At 39.7% G+C, this 21,687-nt stretch overlaps 1 protein-coding gene across 1 annotated transcript in view; it reads left to right on the forward strand.

Annotated features, from left to right (window-relative positions):
* Tmem117 (transmembrane protein 117) overlaps positions 1-21,687 on the forward strand; it is a 444,694-nt gene that overhangs the window by 229,177 nt on the left and 193,830 nt on the right. Inside the window, exon 4 of the mRNA XM_036208156.1 lies at positions 6,230-6,329. Within this exon, the coding sequence (XP_036064049.1) occupies positions 6,230-6,329 (100 nt within the window). The remainder of the gene's footprint in view (positions 1-6,229; positions 6,330-21,687) is intronic.

Here is a 21,687-nt window from a genome sequence, read left to right on the forward strand (position 1 = left end):
TTTGCATTTTTACTTATAATGAACTTGTCCCAGCAACATATTCTTTTTTACCTCTAATCTGAAGTAAAATCCCAAGAAGGAAAATTTTGTTTCATACTTGCAATGCTTTAAACTTACTAAATATTTTCACATACAATCTTTCATTAAATCTTATAACATTCTACTAAGATGTTTAAACTTGTAGTAGATAGGTGTTAGTAAATGAAAATGGGCATGCATATGTGGAATTCACTTTTTAAAAAGTTTTCATTATGTATTAATTATACTTATTAATATGGTTCAGTGTGATATTAACACATATATGTATATATATGTCATGCTATATTAATAAAAATGCATGATTTTATCAATGTTAAATACTTTTTTTCCAGGTATTGAGGACATGAGGTGGGTTGCTGAGTCAGTAGCTTTCCATTCCTATTGTTAGGTACTTGGGATAAGCAGCCTATAATGAGAAAAGATGTATTTTTAAACTCACAGTTGTGCATGTTTTAGCATATAACAAGTAGAGGCTTATGTCAAGGTAAACCATCTTGGCAGACGTATTTAACGGAGCCAAGCTGCTCATCTTATAGCCCATCATCTCCCTCAAAGGCATAACTCTAGTGATGTCAAGACATCCCAGTAAGTACTGCTTTGTAAGGTTCCTCTACCTCCCAGAGGTGCTATGGGCTAGAGACTAAGTCTTCAACACAAGGGTCTTTGCAGACAAAACAGGTCTAAATCATAGCAATTTCAAAACTGGTTTCTGGTCTCATGACTCTAGCTCCTTCATTGAGACATATTTCTTCCCCAGGAGTCATCATAATGGCATAAAGAATCTACAAGTGAGAAATATCCTAGGAAAATAGGAGGGTATTTAATATCATATTAGAAATAATTATGAACAGATCAATAGTGGTGATGACAGATAGTTGAAGAGAATTGGGAGTCCTTCAGAAATAACTGTAGTAATTAATTGTATGTGGAGGGTCAAGGCAAAGGAGGGATAGATATTGTGATAGGGTGGCTGCATCTCACACAGATGGAGTTTGCTGAATAAGCTGAGGTTTGGTAAGGAACAGAGGGAAGAATTGATGTAATGTGTGGGCTTGGTCAATTAGAACCCACTGTATAGGGTGTATAGATATATGTATGTTTTATATATAGAACTAAGAGAGAATAGAAAGCTAATGCTGGGGAATTTGAGCTGTCAGGCTGTCAGTGAGCCTTGGTAGGGCTGGGTACACTTTTAATCATTCATGGGTTCTCTAAACAACTGTCTGCACTATCTATAGCATGACCATGAGCATTTATCCATAGTTTCATAGCTGTGGTCTGGCCAGGAAGTTCTTATATGTGTGTTGAGCTTTACTAAAGTCTTTTAATAGTTAAAAAATGAGATTTTTTTTTTTTTGAGCAACAATACTAAAGTGTGTTTATCTGGATGACAATCAACTAAATGACTGAAAACTGTTAATCATTTTATTGTAGACATAAAGAGATTTAGAAGAGGCTTATGCAACGAAGCATGCTCACTTTCTGGCATAGTGTGTTGATAAATTTTTACTTCAATGAGTTAAGAATACTTAAAGCTGTTTTCAAGTGTTTTTCTGTCTGGCATAGAGTTTTGCTAGTGTAGGTAAACTCCTTACTCATGATTTACTTGTGTATCAAGCCCCCAATCTTGTTTATGTTGCCCCAAAATGACTGGGAGAGACAGCTGTGACATTATGGATCCAGCTAGCCACAGATGGATCTGCAGTGGAGCATGAATCTGTATTGGGTTGATGATATATGTTTATAGCCTCCTGTTAAACTTTCAGAGACCCAACCCCTAAATCACCTGGCATTGACTATACCCATTTAGTATAAATAATTGGTGGATGGGAACTGGAACTTTCAATGTTGCTGATCAGGACTCTCACCTGCAAGGCCAATTCAGTTTAGTGTACTTTTATTTGGTTAATCTGAGTATTTGGCCCATCTGAGGGCCTATTCAGTGCAGTCATTGAACACCTATGTTTTTGAATATGATGTAGCTCTAGCTGTTCTTGTTGCTGAGCTGTTAGGATATTTACTCACCTTTCCAAGATGCTGTTTATTGTGGTCTCCACATATTTGTAATAGGTTTGACTGGCTTAAAATTTGAAAAACAATTGAAGTTAGATTCTAAGAAATTAATTTAGAAATTTTACCCGGAAGGCTGATGCGTCTGCAAGATTTTGTAGATCTATTAATAGAGGAAATATCAGCCAAAGTCCATATGATGTGTGATTGAAGTAATCAACTGTAGCACCAAACAAAACTAAAATTATAATTGCCTTCTAGCAATAAAAACTCATTCTGAATCTAGTCCTAGCCACTGAGTATCTGAAATCCCACAATTTCAGTTTGTTTTTTTTTTCAGTGATTCCCATCTGGTTAAAATTATTGAAAGAAAAAAAAATCAAAGAATTATCTCTCCTTTAGAACCCAACAAGGAAACATGGTTTAATCTTAATTGACATGCAAGTTAATGAAGTAGTCATTGAATGTTTTTATGTCATGTCTGCACATGTATAAATTATTTGTCAAAAGTAATGAAAGTAATAATAATCACAGGTGTTCATATGTCTTTTCATATGTTCCCCTTTAAATCTCTTGGCTATTTCACAAGCTTTGCTGCTTTGTATTATTACAGTGGGTAGCCCAACTGTATGCCCATAGCCATAGGGAAGTACAGTTTCTATATGTCCTATCATGTATGACTCTAGGTGAGTTGGGATAGTTATCCTGCAATGGAAGAGCTACAAATACAGTTTGGGAAAACAAATATACCCAATAAGTCAAGGTCTTTAACATCTTCCTCTGTGTGTAAATTTTCCATAATTCAGTACCATTTGTTGATGTTCCTAATGTTTAATACACATAGACCTACCCATGGCATATAAATGTGGATATTCCATTCATTACAAGTTAAGCAAATGTTCAGTGATCAGTTGTTATATACAGGCAGCACTGTAGATGCTTGGTGACTAGCAGTGAACCAAAAACCTTGCTCTATCTTCCTGGAGCCTATTATGTTTAAATATGATTTCAATCTGGATTTTCAGTGACACAGTCATATTTCCTGTTATCTTTTCATTTCTGAATAACCAGCAGATATCATGTATAGAATGTATATAGGATCTAGCTTATATTTACTTTTCCAGAAGTGGCTCTTTACTTTCTCTGCTGGAAGAGTAGAATTGGAACAATGTGATCCTGTCATAAAGGACATGGGGAGGTCTGAGTGTTCATCAAGGATACTCTTGTCTCTTTTGTTCCTCATGGCTTTGTAGTTTCTTAGATGGCACTCTGTAATAAGTTGTGATCTATACTAGTCTTCTTAGCATAGATTATGACAACATTTTTGACTCTATTTAGCCTTGAGGTCACTTCCCCAAAGAAATTCAGAATGTGACAGATGACATGAAATGGAAAGCCACTATGTGTTGTATCCCATTCTGAGCTCTTCCTTTCTCACCCGAATTGTGGCTCGTCGGGTTTTTAATATTCTCCCTGCAGAGCGCTGGGGATGTTCTGTGATCAGGCCAAGGCCAGCTTTTCTACAGGGAAGAGACACCTAATCATTCCACGTATTTCTTCAGTGTGCATTGTTTAATTAACTCTGATATATCTCAGCAGATTACAGAGGGCTTGATATTTTTAACTTAATTACTTTTTTGTTTGTTTTTGTGAGGCAGGGTTTCTCTGTGTATCCCTAGAACTCACTCTATAGACCAGGCTGGCCTTAACCTCAGAGATTTGCCTATAGGCAGATTTTTATTTCCAACCAGCCAGCTCCCAAATAACCACAGGGAAACTTCTAATTAATTATAAAAGCTCAGCTGATAGCCTAGGCTTGTTTGTAACTAGTTCTTATAACTTAAATTAACCCATTTCTATTAATTTACTTTCTGCTCATGGCTTTACTATCTTTACTCTTTATTGGCCATGTTGCCTCCTCTGAGTCCTGGCATCTCCTTGAGAACCCACCTTTCTTCTTCCCAGCATTCCCTGTGTCTTGTTCTCTCACCTATGCCTCCTGCCTAGCTAATGGCCATTTAGCTTTTTATTAAACCAATAGAAGGTGCCTTGGCAAAGACACATCTTCACAGTCTATAAAAAGATTATTCCACATCATTTGCCTGCCTTTGTCTCCTGAGTACTGGGATTAAAGGTATGCACCACCACCACCTGTCTTAAAAACATTTTAAACCTTACATTTATTTTAATTTTTCTTGGCTAAATCATTATTGATCTGTTGCAAGTATATTCAGGTCATGCACTGAAACAAATGCATTCTCTCGTACACACACACACACACACACACACACACACACACACACACACACAATGTACCCTGAAGTTTTCATTGTGCCATAATGATTTTAACTCATTGGTAAAATGGGCAGGGAGTAAGATGCTGCTGAGTATATCATCAAAATGGTCTCATTGACAATGCTGGACAGATGCCAAAGTGAATACTCCATAGTGCATGGATTTCACTGCGCTAGAGTTATCCAGGGATGGTGGTGCTGAACTGGCTAACAGCAAACTGCAAATTCACTTGGGAGCTTTCAGCTGGAAGTACTCAGGTTGGTGAGCCTGAAACCGTGGGTTTCTTGTGTGTAGTGGTAGCTCTGAGTAGTGGCTAATGCTACTGTTGACTTCTTACTCTGATTCATCTTCAAGGGCTTTACATCTTCACTGTTTATTAAAGTACAAAGTAGATTTTCTTCATGTTTTTATATCTCCATTAATACTTGCAGGAGAAAGGTATAGAACAATGGTTCAGAGCTTTTATATGAGAGGCAGGGATATTTAAATTCTACCCTTACTCATTTGTGAAGTGCTTACTTAGAACAAGTTGCAGAACTCTTGTGTTGATTCAATATCTGTAAAATGCAAATAGTAAAACATGTCACTGCAACTAGATGAAAGTTGATGGATATGCTCTGCTTAAGCTGTGACACTATGAACATGTAAACTTTGTAGCAATACTTCCTCACCTAAATTGAAAATTCAATCAAAAGCTACAAGTTTTGCATGAGAACTCAACATATTTCTAGACTTCCCAACAAAGTTGAATGAAATTTGTAGAAAAAGAATTATTTTGAATATAAGATATTGTTCTTTAAAAAATCTATTTAGATATCTTTTTATAAAGGCAATGGCACTAGAAGTATTGAAAAGAACTCCAGGAAGTTAAAATAATCAAATTAAAGATGGTTTTCAATTCAGCAATTTCAAAAAGCTACTTTAAAAATTTCAGTAGATAAACAACAAATATGCTACTATCTACCTGAAACTAATCCAAGAAGAAGCAGGTTTTACCAATACTGTAGATTATATTATCATTTTTGGGAAAAGAAATAAAATTGAAATTTAAATAAACAGCTTGAAAAATCTTAGAGTTAAGAAAAATGGGAGAGAGAGATTTGATTCCCAGCAATTATTTGTTTAGTCACATGATATTGATTGGCTCAGTTTCCCTAGAGACATGAGAGAGTAATAATTAATAAAAATTTTAACATGAAAAGATAGAAAAGGGAATGCTTTTTTCAAGACAGCATGGTCTTACCCTTGATGTCACTGTCCCAACAATTGTCTCTCACTCAGTTGGAAAGATTATGAATTTATGTTATTACAAGCAAATAAGAATTAGCTATATAAAACTGAAGCGATGCATTAAACAGTTTGGTTATTGTTGTTTCAGTAGTAATTGAAATCATACATACTTGAATCAAATTTTGCGTTAGTTCACTGTGCAGATGTCTTAAAACTTGACAGTGTTCTGAACAATATCCTGCTGTGATACAGCTGAGGCCCTGCCCAGCACCTTTCCACTGATTCTAACTTGACAGAACACATCTTTCCTCTCAAGCTCTCTGTCAGGAATTGTTTCAAGTCTGCTCACATTTGAGTGAGTGTGAAATGAGGCCTTTGTTGGGTATTTCTGTTCAAATGTTCAAGAGCTGATGTCAGTCTTGCAGCTCAAAGATGAACAGCACATGACAATGGCTAAATTTCCAAACAGTATTCAAATCTAATCAAAACTGACCCAAACACCCTCTGAACTCTCTCTCTTGCCCTTGCAAATGTATAAACAAATGTGATAAGGTGATAGGGAGCTTGTTGAAAGGGGAAAGTGTGTGGCTGCATTAGGAAGCATTGACTGGACAGCTCTCTGAGTCTGGGCAATGTCTTGTGTTTGTTTCCACAGAGCATATATCATTACGGACTACATGGGCATCCGCAATGAAAGTTTCATGAAACTAGCTGCCGTAGGGACCTGGATGGGGGACTTTGTCACAGCCTGGATGGTAAGAAAACCTGAGTTTCTCTCATCAGAAGGAAGGCCTGTTCATAAGGTTGGAAAGATGTTGTAGGAAAACAATTACTTAATGTTTTAAAAGCACTTATTCATAAATATATATCAGTGTTGAAAACTAATTCCATGTTTCTTTGTACAGATTGGATTTTGTAAGTATAGATTATTCTAGAGATTATATTCAATATCTGTAGTGCTCAGGAAAACAGCCAATGCAATCATTATATTGATGATGGATCTGCTCTAGGAGACATGTATGTGCATATATACATATGTGTGTGTGCATGAATATATACAGATGTATATCTGAGAATACAAACATGTACATGCTTCATAATGAAAAAGTCTCCTCTGTGAAATTCTAAATGACTTTTCAGAGACCATTTTTTTTGACATATAAGGTTGTTAGATAATGAATGTAATCTGCCCTGTCTCAGAAGACCATCTGAAACATTCTTTAGGTGGTCTCAAAATTTGTTTTCCCCATTGAACCAGAAACTAAGAGTTCTGATAAGTCTATTTTTTATATTTATCTTTTGATAATTGTATATAGGCACTCCATACTTGCATCAGTTCCATTGTCTTCTCCTCATTCTGACTTCTCCCATACCTATGCCTATATTCTCCCTTTGAATTAATGACTTCTAGATTTATTATTATTATGTATACATGTATACACGACCTACTGTTGCCTAGATGTGCATGGATATAGGGCTGACCACTTTGGCTTGGGCAACCTATGAAAGACTACTTCACAGGAGGTAGACAGTGTTCTTGGAGATCTCATGTAAGGCTGTCTTTTTATGTTCACTTGCATGTGTACACACATGCCCAACACACATGAAAACTCAAATTTATTTAAAAATGATTTACTTTTAATGACTGAAAATAGTCAGAATAAGCTACTCATAGAGCCCAGGCTACATCATATCAAGATTTTTTGTTTCCATTAGGAAAACCGACTCATAAGGAAGTATATATTTTGGAAAATAATATACTTGAAATTTGGGATGATAGCTTTTTGAGAAAATTCTACATTAATTGTGATTATGATTTTTACCTTGAATCTCCTAAATAAAATGGAAGTGAGAGCTGGATTATGGTTTCAGAAACGAGGACTTTCTGACCTTGACACTCATGCTTTGAGCTTTGAGAAATAAGATACACTACACAGAGGCCCAATCTGCACATTGCTCAAATGGATTTAATACTTTCTATTTTTGTGATGTGTTTTCTGTAAATATGAAGTGTTTGACCCTGGATAGGACTTAACATGCTGAAGTATGTGGCAAATGGAAGGGCCTTACTGGTGCTGTGACATTGCTTGCCCGGGTCTGGTCCATCAAGTAGCTGTAAGGGCAGGACACTGAACCAAGCCCCATGCTTCCTGGACTTCCTGGCCATTAGCGCATCCCACTGTATCCCAGGCCTGGGTGCAGATTGTTTGGAGTTGCCCTCACATTATCAATGCTGAGGTAGGCGGGTGGTGCGGCCCACTACTTCCTGGTTTTGTTCTTGACAAGAGTCAAGGCAGAAGCAAACAGGATCACAGACTTAGAACAATCATTGTGCAGATTGGAAGCTCACGCCAGCATTTGATATGTAAGCCATTTGCTGTCTTCACTGTAACATCATTGTTTGTCTTCGACCGGTTTCTGCCCAACTCCAAACATGTCCTCACCATGGCACTCCTATCCCATACCATCTAGAGCTCTGCCTCCGTGTGTTTTCAATCTGAAAAGCAAAACCCACCTGTTTAGGCCCCTTCACAGGAGCATGTAGGGTATCACTTTGACCTTTAATTCTTTCTGGGTGTATTTCCCATCCTGTACATGTCTGCCTGTTTACATGGGTAAGGGGAACACAAAGATTCTTGTGTAGCCTGTGATCCTGTCTTTTTCTCAGCTACATACGTTAATGTCTGCTCCCTTCACGTCTCCTGTGTCTACCTGCTAACCTGTTTTTTTTCCTCTTCCATAGATTGCTGCTTTATTGGAAAGCTAGGAAAGGATTAAGAATGAGGGAAAGTATGTTTTAGGCTTAACCACCCAATGTAGACTTGAATCCCATGCGCCACTCCTCTCTTCCTTTTAGTAAACTGGGGCAGAGCCCAAGGTATCTTTCTGCTTATACTCTGAAGCGTTGACTTTCCCCCACTGGACTCAGGTAGAAATGGCAAAGTAAATGTGAGCTCCTGCTTTGCAAACACAGCCACACAGGGAGGATTCCCAGATCACAGTTTCTATTCCCCCTCCAATTCATTGGCTGTAACTTTCCAATAAATATTTATATGCCTACATATGTGTGCATTGATAACGCTTTAAAAATAATATTTTTCCTCATGAGAGGAGTCTCAGGTAGCTTTGACCTTCGTGTGCATAGAATTCTCAGTGTGGAATGAATATGAATGATGAAGGTGACCTTCAGGGAGAAGCAAGTGACTTTTCACATTAACAGTCATAGATTAACCCTTCATGCATTTCTGCAGCAAAGGCGCTTCCTTTTCTGGAAATAATTCTAAACTTTCCTATGGTTTACAAAGGCTATCAGGACTGATTTGATTCAAAGACAAGAGTTATCTCAAACATTCTGTGAAATACCCCTGGCCCTCACACGACTGAGTGTCCAGCTATGTCCTGGCTTTGCGGGAGATCCTCTGTGTAGGACAAATGTAAGCAAAGCGTAGTTAACTTTATCATTTTCTTGTTGTCTGTTAAATAGCCTTTTTATTTTAAATAGAAGAAATGCATAAAGTGATGAGCATTATAATCCAGCACTGCGCTGCACTGTTGCCATTTATAGGAGCAAAGAAGAACCGTGTCCTGAAGACGTCTGTGTAAAGCAGAAACACTGGCTATCTTGAACTACAGTTTCCTTGTGTCCACTGCTCTGTGCCGTTGAGTGATCTAGCTCATGACTCAGCTTTTTCCATGCCCTGTTCAGCCTCCCCCGAGGCCAAAGGTGGCCAGGTTTCTGTGGAGATCATCATGTGGCCTTCGCTTTTCATTTCTCACCAGAGGGAAGAGGCGTCTGCTGTTTATCTTCAGCAAACCATTTCCTTTCCCCAACCCCTGCAACATCCTCTCCTCTTTGCCTTTTCTCTTCTAGCAGTGAATAGCATGATTCATGGCACTGAGAGGGCAGGAGGGTCTTGTGAAGTAAGGAGGAAGGTACCAAAGAGGTGATGGTAAGCTGTGCTTGGTGGGGACAATTGTGTTAGCGCTGTCACAAAAGCAGCCCTGCATTCTAAAAGCCAGCTGCTGTTCATATCCCTCTGAATGTGTGGCCTTGACAAGCTGCTCCTGGGCTTGCTTGTGGGCATTCATTTTTAAAAAAATTTATTCTCAGGTTGGGGATTTAGCTCAGTGGTAGAGTGCTTGCCTAGCAAGCGTGAAGCCCTGGGTTTGATCCTCAGCTCTGGAAAAAAAAAATTATTCTCTCGTATATTACATCCTGGCCACTTTCCCTTCCCTTCAGGTCCCTCCCCATCTCTTTCCCTCTGCCCCCGATCCTCTTCTCCTCCATTGCCCTTCAGAAAAGAGCAGGCCTCCTGGGGATAGCAATGTCAAGTTACAATAAGCAATACTTATTACAATAAGACTAGGCATTCATCTGAAGTGATGTCACAGATACATTAAAACAACTTGGTCATCTCTCTGTTAACTTTCCTAATATTTCCAATGCTTATTATGCCATCTTGTATAACACTGTGTTTGGCTTTAATGCTAAGCTTTCTTGAATGTTTCTTAGACCCAGAGATCCTTATTCAATATCTATATGTAGAAATGCCCTTGGGGTAGTAAAATACAGCCACTGCGTTTGGAATGTTACAAGAAATAAAAGTGGTACATTACCTTAATGACAACTGTTGCAGATTGAGCAATAATAAGATTTTAGAAACAAGGTGGCTCTATTCCTTTGTTGTCATCTGAGAATTTTATGCATGCATGCAATATGTTTGAATAGTCAACCTCTTCCTTCCCCTAAATTTCCTCTCTCTGCCCCCCAAACTTCCCCCAACTTCATGTGCTTTTTTTTTTTATTTTAACAAGACAAAATGTAAACCCCATGGAATCTACTTAGCATCCCCAAGGAAAACTGACTCTCTCCCATTGCCAATAGCTCCTTGACCCAAGAGGGGCTTCAGGACTCCATCCCCATCCATACTAGGATTTCAGTTGGCTTGATCCGATACAGGCCTTTGCATTCAGTCCCAGCCTTTCAGGTTCATGTGTGCAATGGTGCTGTCATGTGTGGCAAATTCTGTTTTGCTTTAGACATCTATTACCTTTGGGTCTTTTAATCTTCCTGTACCCTTTTCCACTGTGATCCCTGAGCTTTTTAGGGTAGCAGGGTATGACACAGATGTCCTATTTAGAGCTGAGTGCTCCACGGTCCCTTATTCTCTGCATACCACCTGTGTGAGTCTCTGTGTTAATCACCATCTGCTGCAGAAAGACCCTCCTCTGCTGAGGTTGAGAGATGCACTGATCTTTGGGTATAAAGATAAAGACTTAGGGAGCAGTTTAATCCTACATCTCTCTTACAGAATACTTCTATTACAGCCTCCCCTAAGGCCTGTAACCTAGCCAACCACAGGTTTTTGGCCCAGTTAATGGTATCAGGCATGAGTTCAGTATTGTGGATTGGGCTTTTAATCAAATCAGAAAGTAGTTGGGTTCTTTTCATGGCACCTCCTAGGTGGTTGTCAATATCATGACGAAGTTGAACACTCCTTCCCAGCCCCTGGCTGCCAGGAACTCATGGAAGTGAACGTTAAGTGCAAATTCCATGCTTTTCACAAGAAGTGCATGTGCAACAGAAGTAGCTGCAGATGCTCTGGGTGAAGAGCAGAAGGGATGAGGTCCAAAATAGTGGTGAGAACAAAGAGCAAGGTTTTCTCATGAAGCGGTATCTAGACCCATGGTATCTGCTGTTAAGTAAGGGCCAGTTTTGTTAGAGAGAGAGAGAGGAGAGAGGAGAGAGGGGAGAGGGGAGAGGGGAGAGGGGAGAGGGGAGAGGGGAGAGAGAGAGAGAGAGAGAGAGAGAGAGAGAGAGAGAGAGAGAGAGAGAGAGAGAGAGTCTGTTTCAGGATGCACTGAGTTTTCTCAAGTTGGTTATTACAAATAAAGGAAAGAAGAATATTCCTGGACTGACAGATGCTACTGTGCTTCAGCTGTCAAGTACTAAAAGAGCTATCAGAGTCCTAAAGCTTTTCAGTCTCCCTGAGGAAGATGATGTCCACCAATAAGTTTTCAGAAGGCCATTAAACACAGAAGGTAGAAAGGGCCCAACTCCAGGACCAGAGTGCCCAAGATTCAGCATCCTGTTACTCCATATGTCCTGCAACACACATGCTGTTGTATTACTCTGTAGAAAAAAACACACTAAGAGAAACAAGATGCAGAATATGTTAAACTGTTAGCCAGGAGAATGAAGGAAGCCAAAGAAAAACACCAGCAACAGATCACCAAGAGATGTAGGCTGTCCCTCTAAGAACTCCTAAGTCTGAGTGCAGTCAAAAATAAGTCTTTAAGACTTATTCATGCCAGTATGTACCAGTGGGCATGTCTTGCTAGGCCAATTATTGTTGTAGTGTGTAGCAGCATCATGCCTGGGTAAGACTGTTGATTACCTTTCTCCTCTAGTAGCATGTGAAGAACCTTCAAACACTGTGAAAGCACATTAGTAAGGATGAAGTGCTTTTTTTTTTTTTTTTAGGAACAGTTTACTTCTCTATTTTAACTATGCTTGCTTTATATATAAATACTACATTAGCTCTCTAAATATGTGAATGAAAGTTGTCATTGTTCCCTTCTTTACTGTTACATATTTTCTTTCTTTCTTTTTCTTTTTTCTTTTTTTTTTTTTTTTTTTTTGAGCTGAGGATCGAACCCAGGGCCTTGTGCTTGCTAGGCAAGTTCTCTACCACTGAGCTAAATCCCCAACCCTGTTACATATTTTCTACTTTCTCAGAAACTCTGAATTTCATAGTTAATATTTCTATTATTATTATAACAAACTATATTTTTAAACAGAAGGCATGAACACTGCCATTCTCAACTTGAAGCTTGAAGGGAGCAGGTAACATCAGTAGGTCCACATTTGTGTTTCTAGCTCTCAGCATGGAACCAGACACCAAATAGGTGCTTAAGAATATTCACTGAGGCTCAGGGAACATTTCAGAAGGAGCGGTGGGAAGGACGTAAGAGCCAAAGGATGTGGACTGGTGCTGTGAAACATTGTCCTCCGGACATGTCATGGTTGGTGTACTCATGAACTAGTTGAGCAGTTGTGGTCACCTGGTCCAAGCTCAAGGCTGGTAAGAATTGTAGCATGGGGTGGGGAGGAGCTTCTGTGACCAGCTTCTGGGGAGCTGGGGTGAGGGGAGGAGAGCCACTTTCCTTTCTTCCCTTCTTTCTTCCCTTCTTTCTTTCTTTCTCCTTCCTTCCTTCCTCCCTCCCTCCCTCCCTCCCTCCCTCCCTTCCTCCCTCCCTCCCTCTCTCTCTCTCTTTTTAAAGATTTATTTATTATGGATACAGTGTTCTCTCTGCATGTGTCCCTACAGGCCAGATCTCATTACAGGTGGTTCCGAGCCACCATGTGGGTGCTGGGAATTGAACTCAGGACCTCTGGAAGAGCAGCCAGTGCTCTTAACCACTGAGCCATCTCTCCAGCCCCCAGAGCCACTTTTCTTTGCGGACATCACCACTGATAGGTTGTTCTCAGTGTGTGACTTCACACCTGTGCACGTTCAGGCATTGCTGAGTAGACTCAGTGGGGCATAATTTATTTTTGAAAGAGAACAAGAGGTTAGGAGGAAGATGTGTTTGGGGGAACCCAGAAAAGTTGGAGAGAGGGACTGAGATGTGGACATGATCATGATACAAAGTGGGCGTGAACTCCCCCCCTTTCCAGGGAGCTATGGGTGCTTGGTGATTAGTAGGAGAAGGAAGGTGAGTTTTCTTCAGTGTCGTGGCACTGGGTATATCAACCACACTACAAGGCAGGCCCCATGTTCAGAAGTAGTCAGCAAATGCAAACTGACTCCATAGTTTGTGTTGCTTTTTTTTTTTTTTTTTAAGTAAGAAGAAACATGAAATTGGATGGGTAGAGAGCTGTATATTGTGTGAAATTCTCCAAGAATAAAGAAAACACTTTAAAAATGAAAAAAAAAAAAGATGTATTACATACAGGTTGGAAATTTTCAAAGAAAAAAAATTTTTAAAAAGAAGTGTTTATTGAAGCCAGGCATGGTGATATACTCCTGCATTATGGTACTCTGGAGTGGAAGCAGGAAGCTTAGCAGTTCATGGTCATCTTCTGCTGTAGAACAAGTTCCAGGCAGGCCTGGGTTACCTGAAAACTTATTTTTGAAGGAATATACAGTCATAGGAGAGTGTTTCATTTTTTTACCTAGTTTAATTTTGTGGTCACCCCGTGGTGGCTGCCCTGGAACCTTGGGAGGGGTGTGGCGAGAGGACAGCTGTGTTGCCCCAGGGACCTTGGGTGCCAGCCCCACTTCCCTCCTTTCCCACAGCACTTTCATCAGGCTGGGTACTTGCTGAATGTTATTTCCGTTACAGTGAGCGGACATGCTTGTGATGAGCCCTGAGTAGAAGTACTAGGTTATCTGTGGAATTCTTCCCGAATGGTGACGCAAAGGGCAAGAGTATAAAGTAAAAACGGAGTCATGCAGACTCTGCCTATGGGTTCCTTGAACGATCATTCTTGTTGGTTCGTGTCCTGCTCCCAGCTGTGGGAAGAAGGCAATTGGATTGAGATCTGTCTCTTAAGTCACTTGAGCAAGGAAAGAATACTACTTAAGAGAGGCAATTGGTTAAGCTTCGCTGGAGACATAGATTTAAAAGCTGCTCCCCATTTGATTTCTTATTCTAAGTTAATGTTTAGGGAACGAGACCAGAGGATAAAATATTTCTTAAGTGTTTTAAAATACAGGTCTTCAACAGCTAGGGAGCCTGCACGGGACTGACTTAAGCCCTTGGCATGTGGGAGATAACTGTGTAGCTTGGTCTATTTAGGGGGCCCCTAGCAGTGGGACCAGGACCTGTCCCTGGCACATGAGCTGGCTTTTGGGAACCTATTCCCTATGGTGGGATACCTCACTTAGCCTTAATGCAGTGGGGAGGGACTGAGTCCTGCCTCAACTTGATATGCCATGCTTTGTTGACTCCCATGGGAGGCCTGCTTCTTTCTGGGGAATGGATGGGGGAGCAGAAAGGAAATGGGAAGAGGGAACAGAGGAGAAATCGTGGTTGGTATGTAAAATAAATAAAAATAAATAAACAAATAAATACAGGTCTATTTCAATTTAAATATAGAAAACATAAAATAAAATTTATAGTTACATGTATATAAACACCTAAAATATGGTAGGATTTTAATTACCTATGCTTGTTGCATACTAAGGAAGGAAAGAATGAAGGAATTTGTGATTCTCATTTCACCAAAATAAGAAATTTACTTAATTTTTTTTCTCGTATAGGGGCTAGAGAGATAAGTTCATGCTTAAGAGCACGGGCTTCTCTTCCAGAGGACCCAGGTTCAATTCTCAGCAACCACATGCTATAACTCCAGTCCCTGGGGATCTGATGTCCTCTTCTGGCCTCCATGGGGGGACTGCATTCATGTGGTACACAGACATACATGCATACACTAAAACACCCATACATATAAAAAAATAAGTTTTTTGATCTATTACTACATTATAGACTGTACTGAAAAAGCCAAATTTGTCAATGAACAATAACTGGAAATAACCAACATCAAGTCTAGCTTGTTATTCTGTGTGGAACTGATCTTGACAATTCATATTGTGATGGATGCCAGGTTTCTATTCCTCTTTCACTGATTTTTCAAAATGACAAAGTAAAAAGCATAATTTAATTTTCCTTACTGCTTGAAATAAAGCAGCAATTACAAATTCATTGAATTTTATAATAGAAGAGAATTTAAACTGTGAAACATGGCGTAGAAGGACAGAATGAACAAATTCAGTGTACAAGCAGATCTGACAAATGAAAGGGTGTAAGCCAGATGTTTAACCACTGGAGCTGTTCCCAGGAGCAGCTGTTCCCTGGAAACGTTAACCTGCATTTCCCCTCTGCTTTCTCCATCTAGGCACTGGAACTACTTCATAGCATCAGTGTACTTCCTAACAAGCTAATGCCATGTTTGGACAATTTGTATGCTGCGTTTCATTATTTTATACATTGAAGATGGAAACTGGCTCAAACATTTAATTATGTAGTTTACCACATTTCCATAAAGTTTCTGTATTATGTGAGAGTCCATAGGGGGAGTCATACATTAGGGAAATTGGGGGTGCATAGTTCATTGAATGTTTACTGCTCTAGTTGGTGGTGTGAACCTGGGTGATGAGGTTCAGGAAAATGAGACAGATTAAAGTCTCATGCAATAGCCAACGTCATTCAGAGCCTCAGACAATTGACACTCTGGGGGTTAAGAAAGGTCACCTGAGGAAGTGTACGGTCACAAGGAAAAGCCACACCTAGCAAAAACATGTTGTGTAGGCATATAGATAATATCAGCTGAAGTAAATTCACTCTTCTCCACTATACCGGGGAGGGGCGTGAAGTCACATTCCAAAAACAATTCCATGGTTTTGAAGAAACTGAGGCCACAAGACTCCTTTCTTGTTTTCTTACAAGCATTTAGAAGTCTCACAGGTCTCCATTCTTGGACTGTATTCCAACAACTGAGGAAGTGTTCTTCATGGAAAATCAAAAAGAGAAACAGGAGGGAGGAAGGGAAGAAGGGAGCAGAGATATGGTCACGTGATCCCATAGAGGCCCACCAGGAATCTGCCTGCCATGCTCTGGAAAGGGTGGATGATCCAGATGGAGCACCATCCTAGACCGCCATATAGACACACCCCGAGTCCCCTGCTGCCTACGTTTTCAATCAAAATAACACAGCAACAACAAAACCCTTCAAACACTGGCGGTTTGATCATTTGATGACACTAAAGAGTGCGAGGAAGCAATTATTTTGTTTATTTCTTTTCTGTTCTTTAGGAAATATAGTGGGGAACTGGGTGTGGTCATTTTGCTTTAGCATGCCTAAACATTTTAATGTCACTGCAAATATTTTAGCGTTGTATTTCAGGGTTCTTCAAAATAACTTCTCACTAAAAAATTAATAAGTCAGGAGGGTCTAACCTCAGATAGCATGACAAATAGATCCAGGAGTCTTTTAATTTTTCAGGAATGTTGGATTTGGAAAACTATAAACGGAGTATGACATTTTAGAAAGGATTCCTTAGTTTAAGCAATGTGATATACTGTCTAGATGTTTAATAACAGAGGCTTTCGCTATTAGTCTTCTAGTGTCAGCATCTCCACCAAAATGTGAAAATTCATAGTATGTAATAAATGTGTTATATTTAATTGTATTCATTTTCTAAAAATGTATGAATATCCTATATTTAAGCATGGAAGCCACTTAGGAGGTGACCATGGACTGAAGCACGGTGAACTTGAGAGACACTGAGGACATTTCTTATAGACAGACATTGCCACCGCAGGCAGGGCTTATTCTTGTTTTCCTATTCCATGGCCACGCAGTGTTAGATTCTTTAGTTCTGTTCTACTTCATTTCTATTGCTTGGTTATTCTTCCTCAGAATATGCGCCCCCTTTGTCCACAGTCTCCATGACTTTCATGCCATAATGTTCTGTGCCTACTAAAATGCCATTTGTCCACCGTTTACCTGAAGGAGTTTGATTAAATGCCAGGGGGCAATGCTACCTGATTTGTCCTTCTGAGATCGGTAGTGTAATGAAATGAGGTCAAGTTATTAGTATTAGCACAGTTTAGAATTTTTAAAAATTTTTAGTTAAACATTTTTAATATTTAAAATTAAAAATTTTTTAAATTTAAAAATTCTTTTGTTATTTAGGAAATAGAGGTCCTTTCCGTTCATTTCTTTAACCCTTATCTTGGATAAGCAGCCCTTCAAGCATGTCATTTATTATTTGGAGTAGTGCATTGCATGGCAATTTATATTATTATAACTGTATATTGAGTCTGTTCAAAATAACATTTACAGGTGAATATATCCATACACAATGCACCCATAAAATAAGGTTTACATGTAACCATACTATACAAATACTAATATGATTCTATATTACATGTGCTGTAATATATTTATAATAGAAATACAGGTACATTAAATACCGTATCACATATGTTATTCTACATGTATACACATAAATGCACATTGGGAAGTGCTGTGGATGAGAGAATGTGTTAAAGAAAAGGTCAAAGGAATGAAGAGAGTAATGATCCATTACTCAAAGTACTACAAAAGAGTCACGTGTTTCCCCTCCTCCTCCTCCTCCTCCTCCTCCTCCTCCTCCTCCTCCTCCTCCTAGTTCTAATCTTAACTAATACTCAACTGGTGCTCACTTCATTACCTCATTGGCATTACATTATATGTGCTTCCCCACTAAGGAACCCTGAACAGACACTGAGCTTAGGGAGGGTATCTTACCCCTTCTCCATGCCACATGGGTATCCAGTGTGGAAATATACTTTGAACCCAGGCAGTATGGTTCCAGATTTTGAATGATTTCCACTACTGCACTACCCTCACAACCTAGTGTGTGGGGATTATGTTGCAGTAGATTTTAATACAACATGGCATAAAGCAGCATTGGAGTTACTGTTTTCCGCTAGCCTGTCCATGAAATAGGTTGAATTTCGTCATCAACCAGAGAGACAGAAGATTAGGCATCTTCCCCAGGCACAAAGTGATGCTACCGTAGTATGCATTCAAACCATCACTCTTCCACATTGTGCAGTTCAGCTTTTCCTTCTGGTTCCTTTTGAAAAATGTGGTGCAAAGTATGTTTTCTCCAGGACTGGAAGGGAGTTAAGGTTTTATACTGACTGACTTTACTTAAGATAGATGTTACAGTTCCTAGGTATTTAAGTGCTAAGTGTTCTGTTTATGTGAAATTGCTATCCTTTGGCAATTGTTTGCCCCAAGGATTTGGGGAGTACTTAAGATTTTTATGCTCATAGAGTATGCTGCACTTGTAGTTAAATGTTCTATAAACATCGAAAGGAAATTTATAGCGATGAAGTGCTTTGTGCTTAGGTTTTGCTGTTATTGCCTTGTAAAAGCTATTACATCAGGTTGTAAGTGTATTTGAGTGAATTATGATAAGAACTGGTTAAGGGAGCTTTCTCTCTTTCTGTCTCCCTCCCTTTCTGCCTTTAGTCCCTTCCTCTCTCTTCTCTTTGTCCTCCACCCTCTTCAATTTGTGTATGAAGAGTCAAACCTAGAGACTCAAACAAGTTAGGCAAGCAGGCCACCATTTGACCATGCCCACAGCCATAAGGAAGAGTCCGCTAAAACTATGTAGATAATAAGTAACCTTTCCTGATAGTGTTGTTCTGAAGGTTGATAGAAAATAATGAACTTCTTTTTGTTCCCTGGCTGCTGAAACATGTTAAGGGTATTCTAGATGTCGGCCCAATGCCCTGTTCTTTAGTAGTCTACCAAGTGGCTCCACAAAACATCTTAAGTCACTTTGAGCCCAATATGATACAGATAAGGAGTCAATTAAGCTTGCATTGTGATTCCTTATAGTCCAGTGCAACATCAAATAAATGCTGCTGCCACTTCTGAAGGCATCAATTAAAACAGAAGATAAAGTCCACTTCAATCGTTTCTTTGATGCTATTGACTCGAGCCAAAAGGAAGGTTAGGACACCATGTGCACCAAATAAAAAGTTCCAAATCATTCTTGCTTTGACACCTGACCAGAGGATATATGAAAAATGATGCCCAGATGGGCTATGTGCTTGAGACGAAACCTGGAGAGAAGCCATTGTTTTCATTGAAAAGAACAGTATGTCTCTTCAGGTTTTAAAATACACCATAAAGGATAAAGTGAACCTGTAGCTATGGAAGAAAAATGAAAGCTTACAATTCTAGAGATCTGAGCACTTTTGGCCTGATTTATGTTATAATTATCTCAATTTCTATTTGGCATTGATGATGATAGAATTAATGGAATACTCTCTTCGGCAGCTGTATGTATAGACTTTTTTAAAACATGAAAATTAAAAAAAAAGTTAGCAACAAACCACTCTTAGCCCAATCAAATACTAAATATCTATACATAGTTCAATTCTGATTATATAGAAACCTTTAAAAAGAAGAATAAATGCTTTTGGGACCTGTACTAGCTGAGTGTCAGGGTCTTTATTGCCAGTCCTGCATTTTTGAAACTAGTGATGCCTTTTGTTGACTCTGACCTGAAGACACTCAGGATACTCAGGACTGTGAAATGCTAAGGAATCCACATGTAATAGAGACTTTGGTGTTATTCTCTCAGTATCTCCTGATACCATATTTTGACTCTATTCAAAAAATTTTTATGTGATAAAACTCATCAAATACATTGTCTCTGTGCATAATTTTTAAATGCATCACATTTTCATGCCGTGGAATTATAGACTGTTCATATTCTAAAACTTAATTGAAGGTCTCTCATTCATCACGTTAGTCCCTTAACAAATGTAGATGTGTGTCTATGGAATTCATCGGGTGACTGAGAGTGTGCGTATGGCATTGCACTGAATAGGTAACATGCGTCCAAGCCAGCCCCTCACAGCATGTTCCAGGGAGATGCTTCCTGACCATAGGATTTACTGTCCTGGAGGGCTGGGTTCTGTTCAAGCCATGCTTCAGCATCTAAGTCCTCAATCTGTTTTAAAAATTGAATACCTAACAGTGGCTTTCTGGGATAATTTTACATAAAAAATAATTTCCTGAGATGCAGATTCAATTACCATCTAGTTTAGGCTGATGGAGTAAAACTGTAAAGCATTTGCTGTATGATGGGGGGGGGGGATGATGTTGGATCACATTCCCTGCAAAGACACCCAAATACTGTTAATGCCAAGTAGGAGCTAATGTTAGTATATTTCTGGGCCCCAGCACAGCAGAGAGACCTCTGTTCTGTGCTGTTTCAGAAGAATTTTCTGCCTTTACATTTTTCCAGTCTCAAGTAATCCTCAACTTTGATGACCTGACTACCATCTGCACCAACAGGTGCTCCTTTTCAAGGGGAATTCTCCTATTGACCCAGCCCGCCCAACTTTTTAAAATGAGTTATTTATGTTTGTATGTTTTATTATGTGTTAGTGTTTTGCCTGCATGTATGTATGCACACCACATGCATGACTGGTGCTCTTGGAGGTCAGAAAAGGCTCCCTTAGAACTGGAGTTACAGATGGTTGTGAGCCACCACGTTCATGCTGGGAACTGGTCTTGTGTCTGCTATCTCTCCATCTTCCAGCCTGCTTGTTGGATACATTTCACAGTACTTTCTTGTAAGTGTGTCTACCTGGTCTTCCACTATGAGGCCTGCAGGTTGCTTGTGCCTCAGACCTTTGAGCAGAATCTACCAGTTTGAGATGGCTGCCATGTGGGGGATAGGCAGGATTCCAGGAAGCAGAAAGCATGTAGGAGAAGTTGCAGAGTTACTGAATATCCTCATTTGTAAAGTTCTAATTAATAGAGGGCCTCCAGGATGATGCTTGCTTTATAAAGATCCAGAATTCTAAGACTTCAGAGTCTTCATGGCATGGATACTTGGCATGCACTTGTTTCTTCCTTATAGGTTGGTATTCCAGGTTTAGCTCCCATCAAATCTTTCTTTGAAATGTGTTCATAAATAGCTGTATTAGTTCCTTTCTGTTCCTGTGATAAAACACCATGGCCAAGGCAACTTAAAGAAGGAAAGGTTTAATTGGGGTTTGAGTTCCAGAGGGCTCGGAGTCCATCGTGGCAGGTAGGCACGGGAGCAAGCCAGGCAGGCCTGGCACTGGGAGCAGAACACTGAGAGCTCACATCCTTTCCGGCAAGCACAATGCATACTGGAAAGGATACAAGTCTTAAAACTCCCAAAGCCCACTCCCAGAGACACACATCCCCTAACAAGGCCACACCTCCTAAACCTTCCCAAACAGCACCACATAGGAGCATGTGGGGGACATTCTCATTCAGTACCACAACGACAGATGGCCTTTCCTTAGTCATCAGCACTGGGCTGCCTGCCTGGTCTGTGTGTGAGCCAGAAGAGAAGGAGAAGACCTTGTTTTATGCTAAAACAGGGCTCATTAACTTAGAAACTGATACATGAAAGGAACAGTCGAAGAACTGTGTGGGGAATAAACTGGAGTAGGCGTCACTTGGGAACATCTCCATCATACTGCATAAATGTATCTCTCCTCTAAAGGGTTAGTCCTGCCTGACTTGTCATGGCCACTAAAGTCCAGGAGAAGTAG

This window comes from Onychomys torridus, chromosome 16 (genome assembly GCF_903995425.1).
Source record: "Onychomys torridus chromosome 16, mOncTor1.1, whole genome shotgun sequence".
In the NCBI taxonomy this organism is placed as follows: Eukaryota; Metazoa; Chordata; class Mammalia; order Rodentia; family Cricetidae; genus Onychomys; species Onychomys torridus.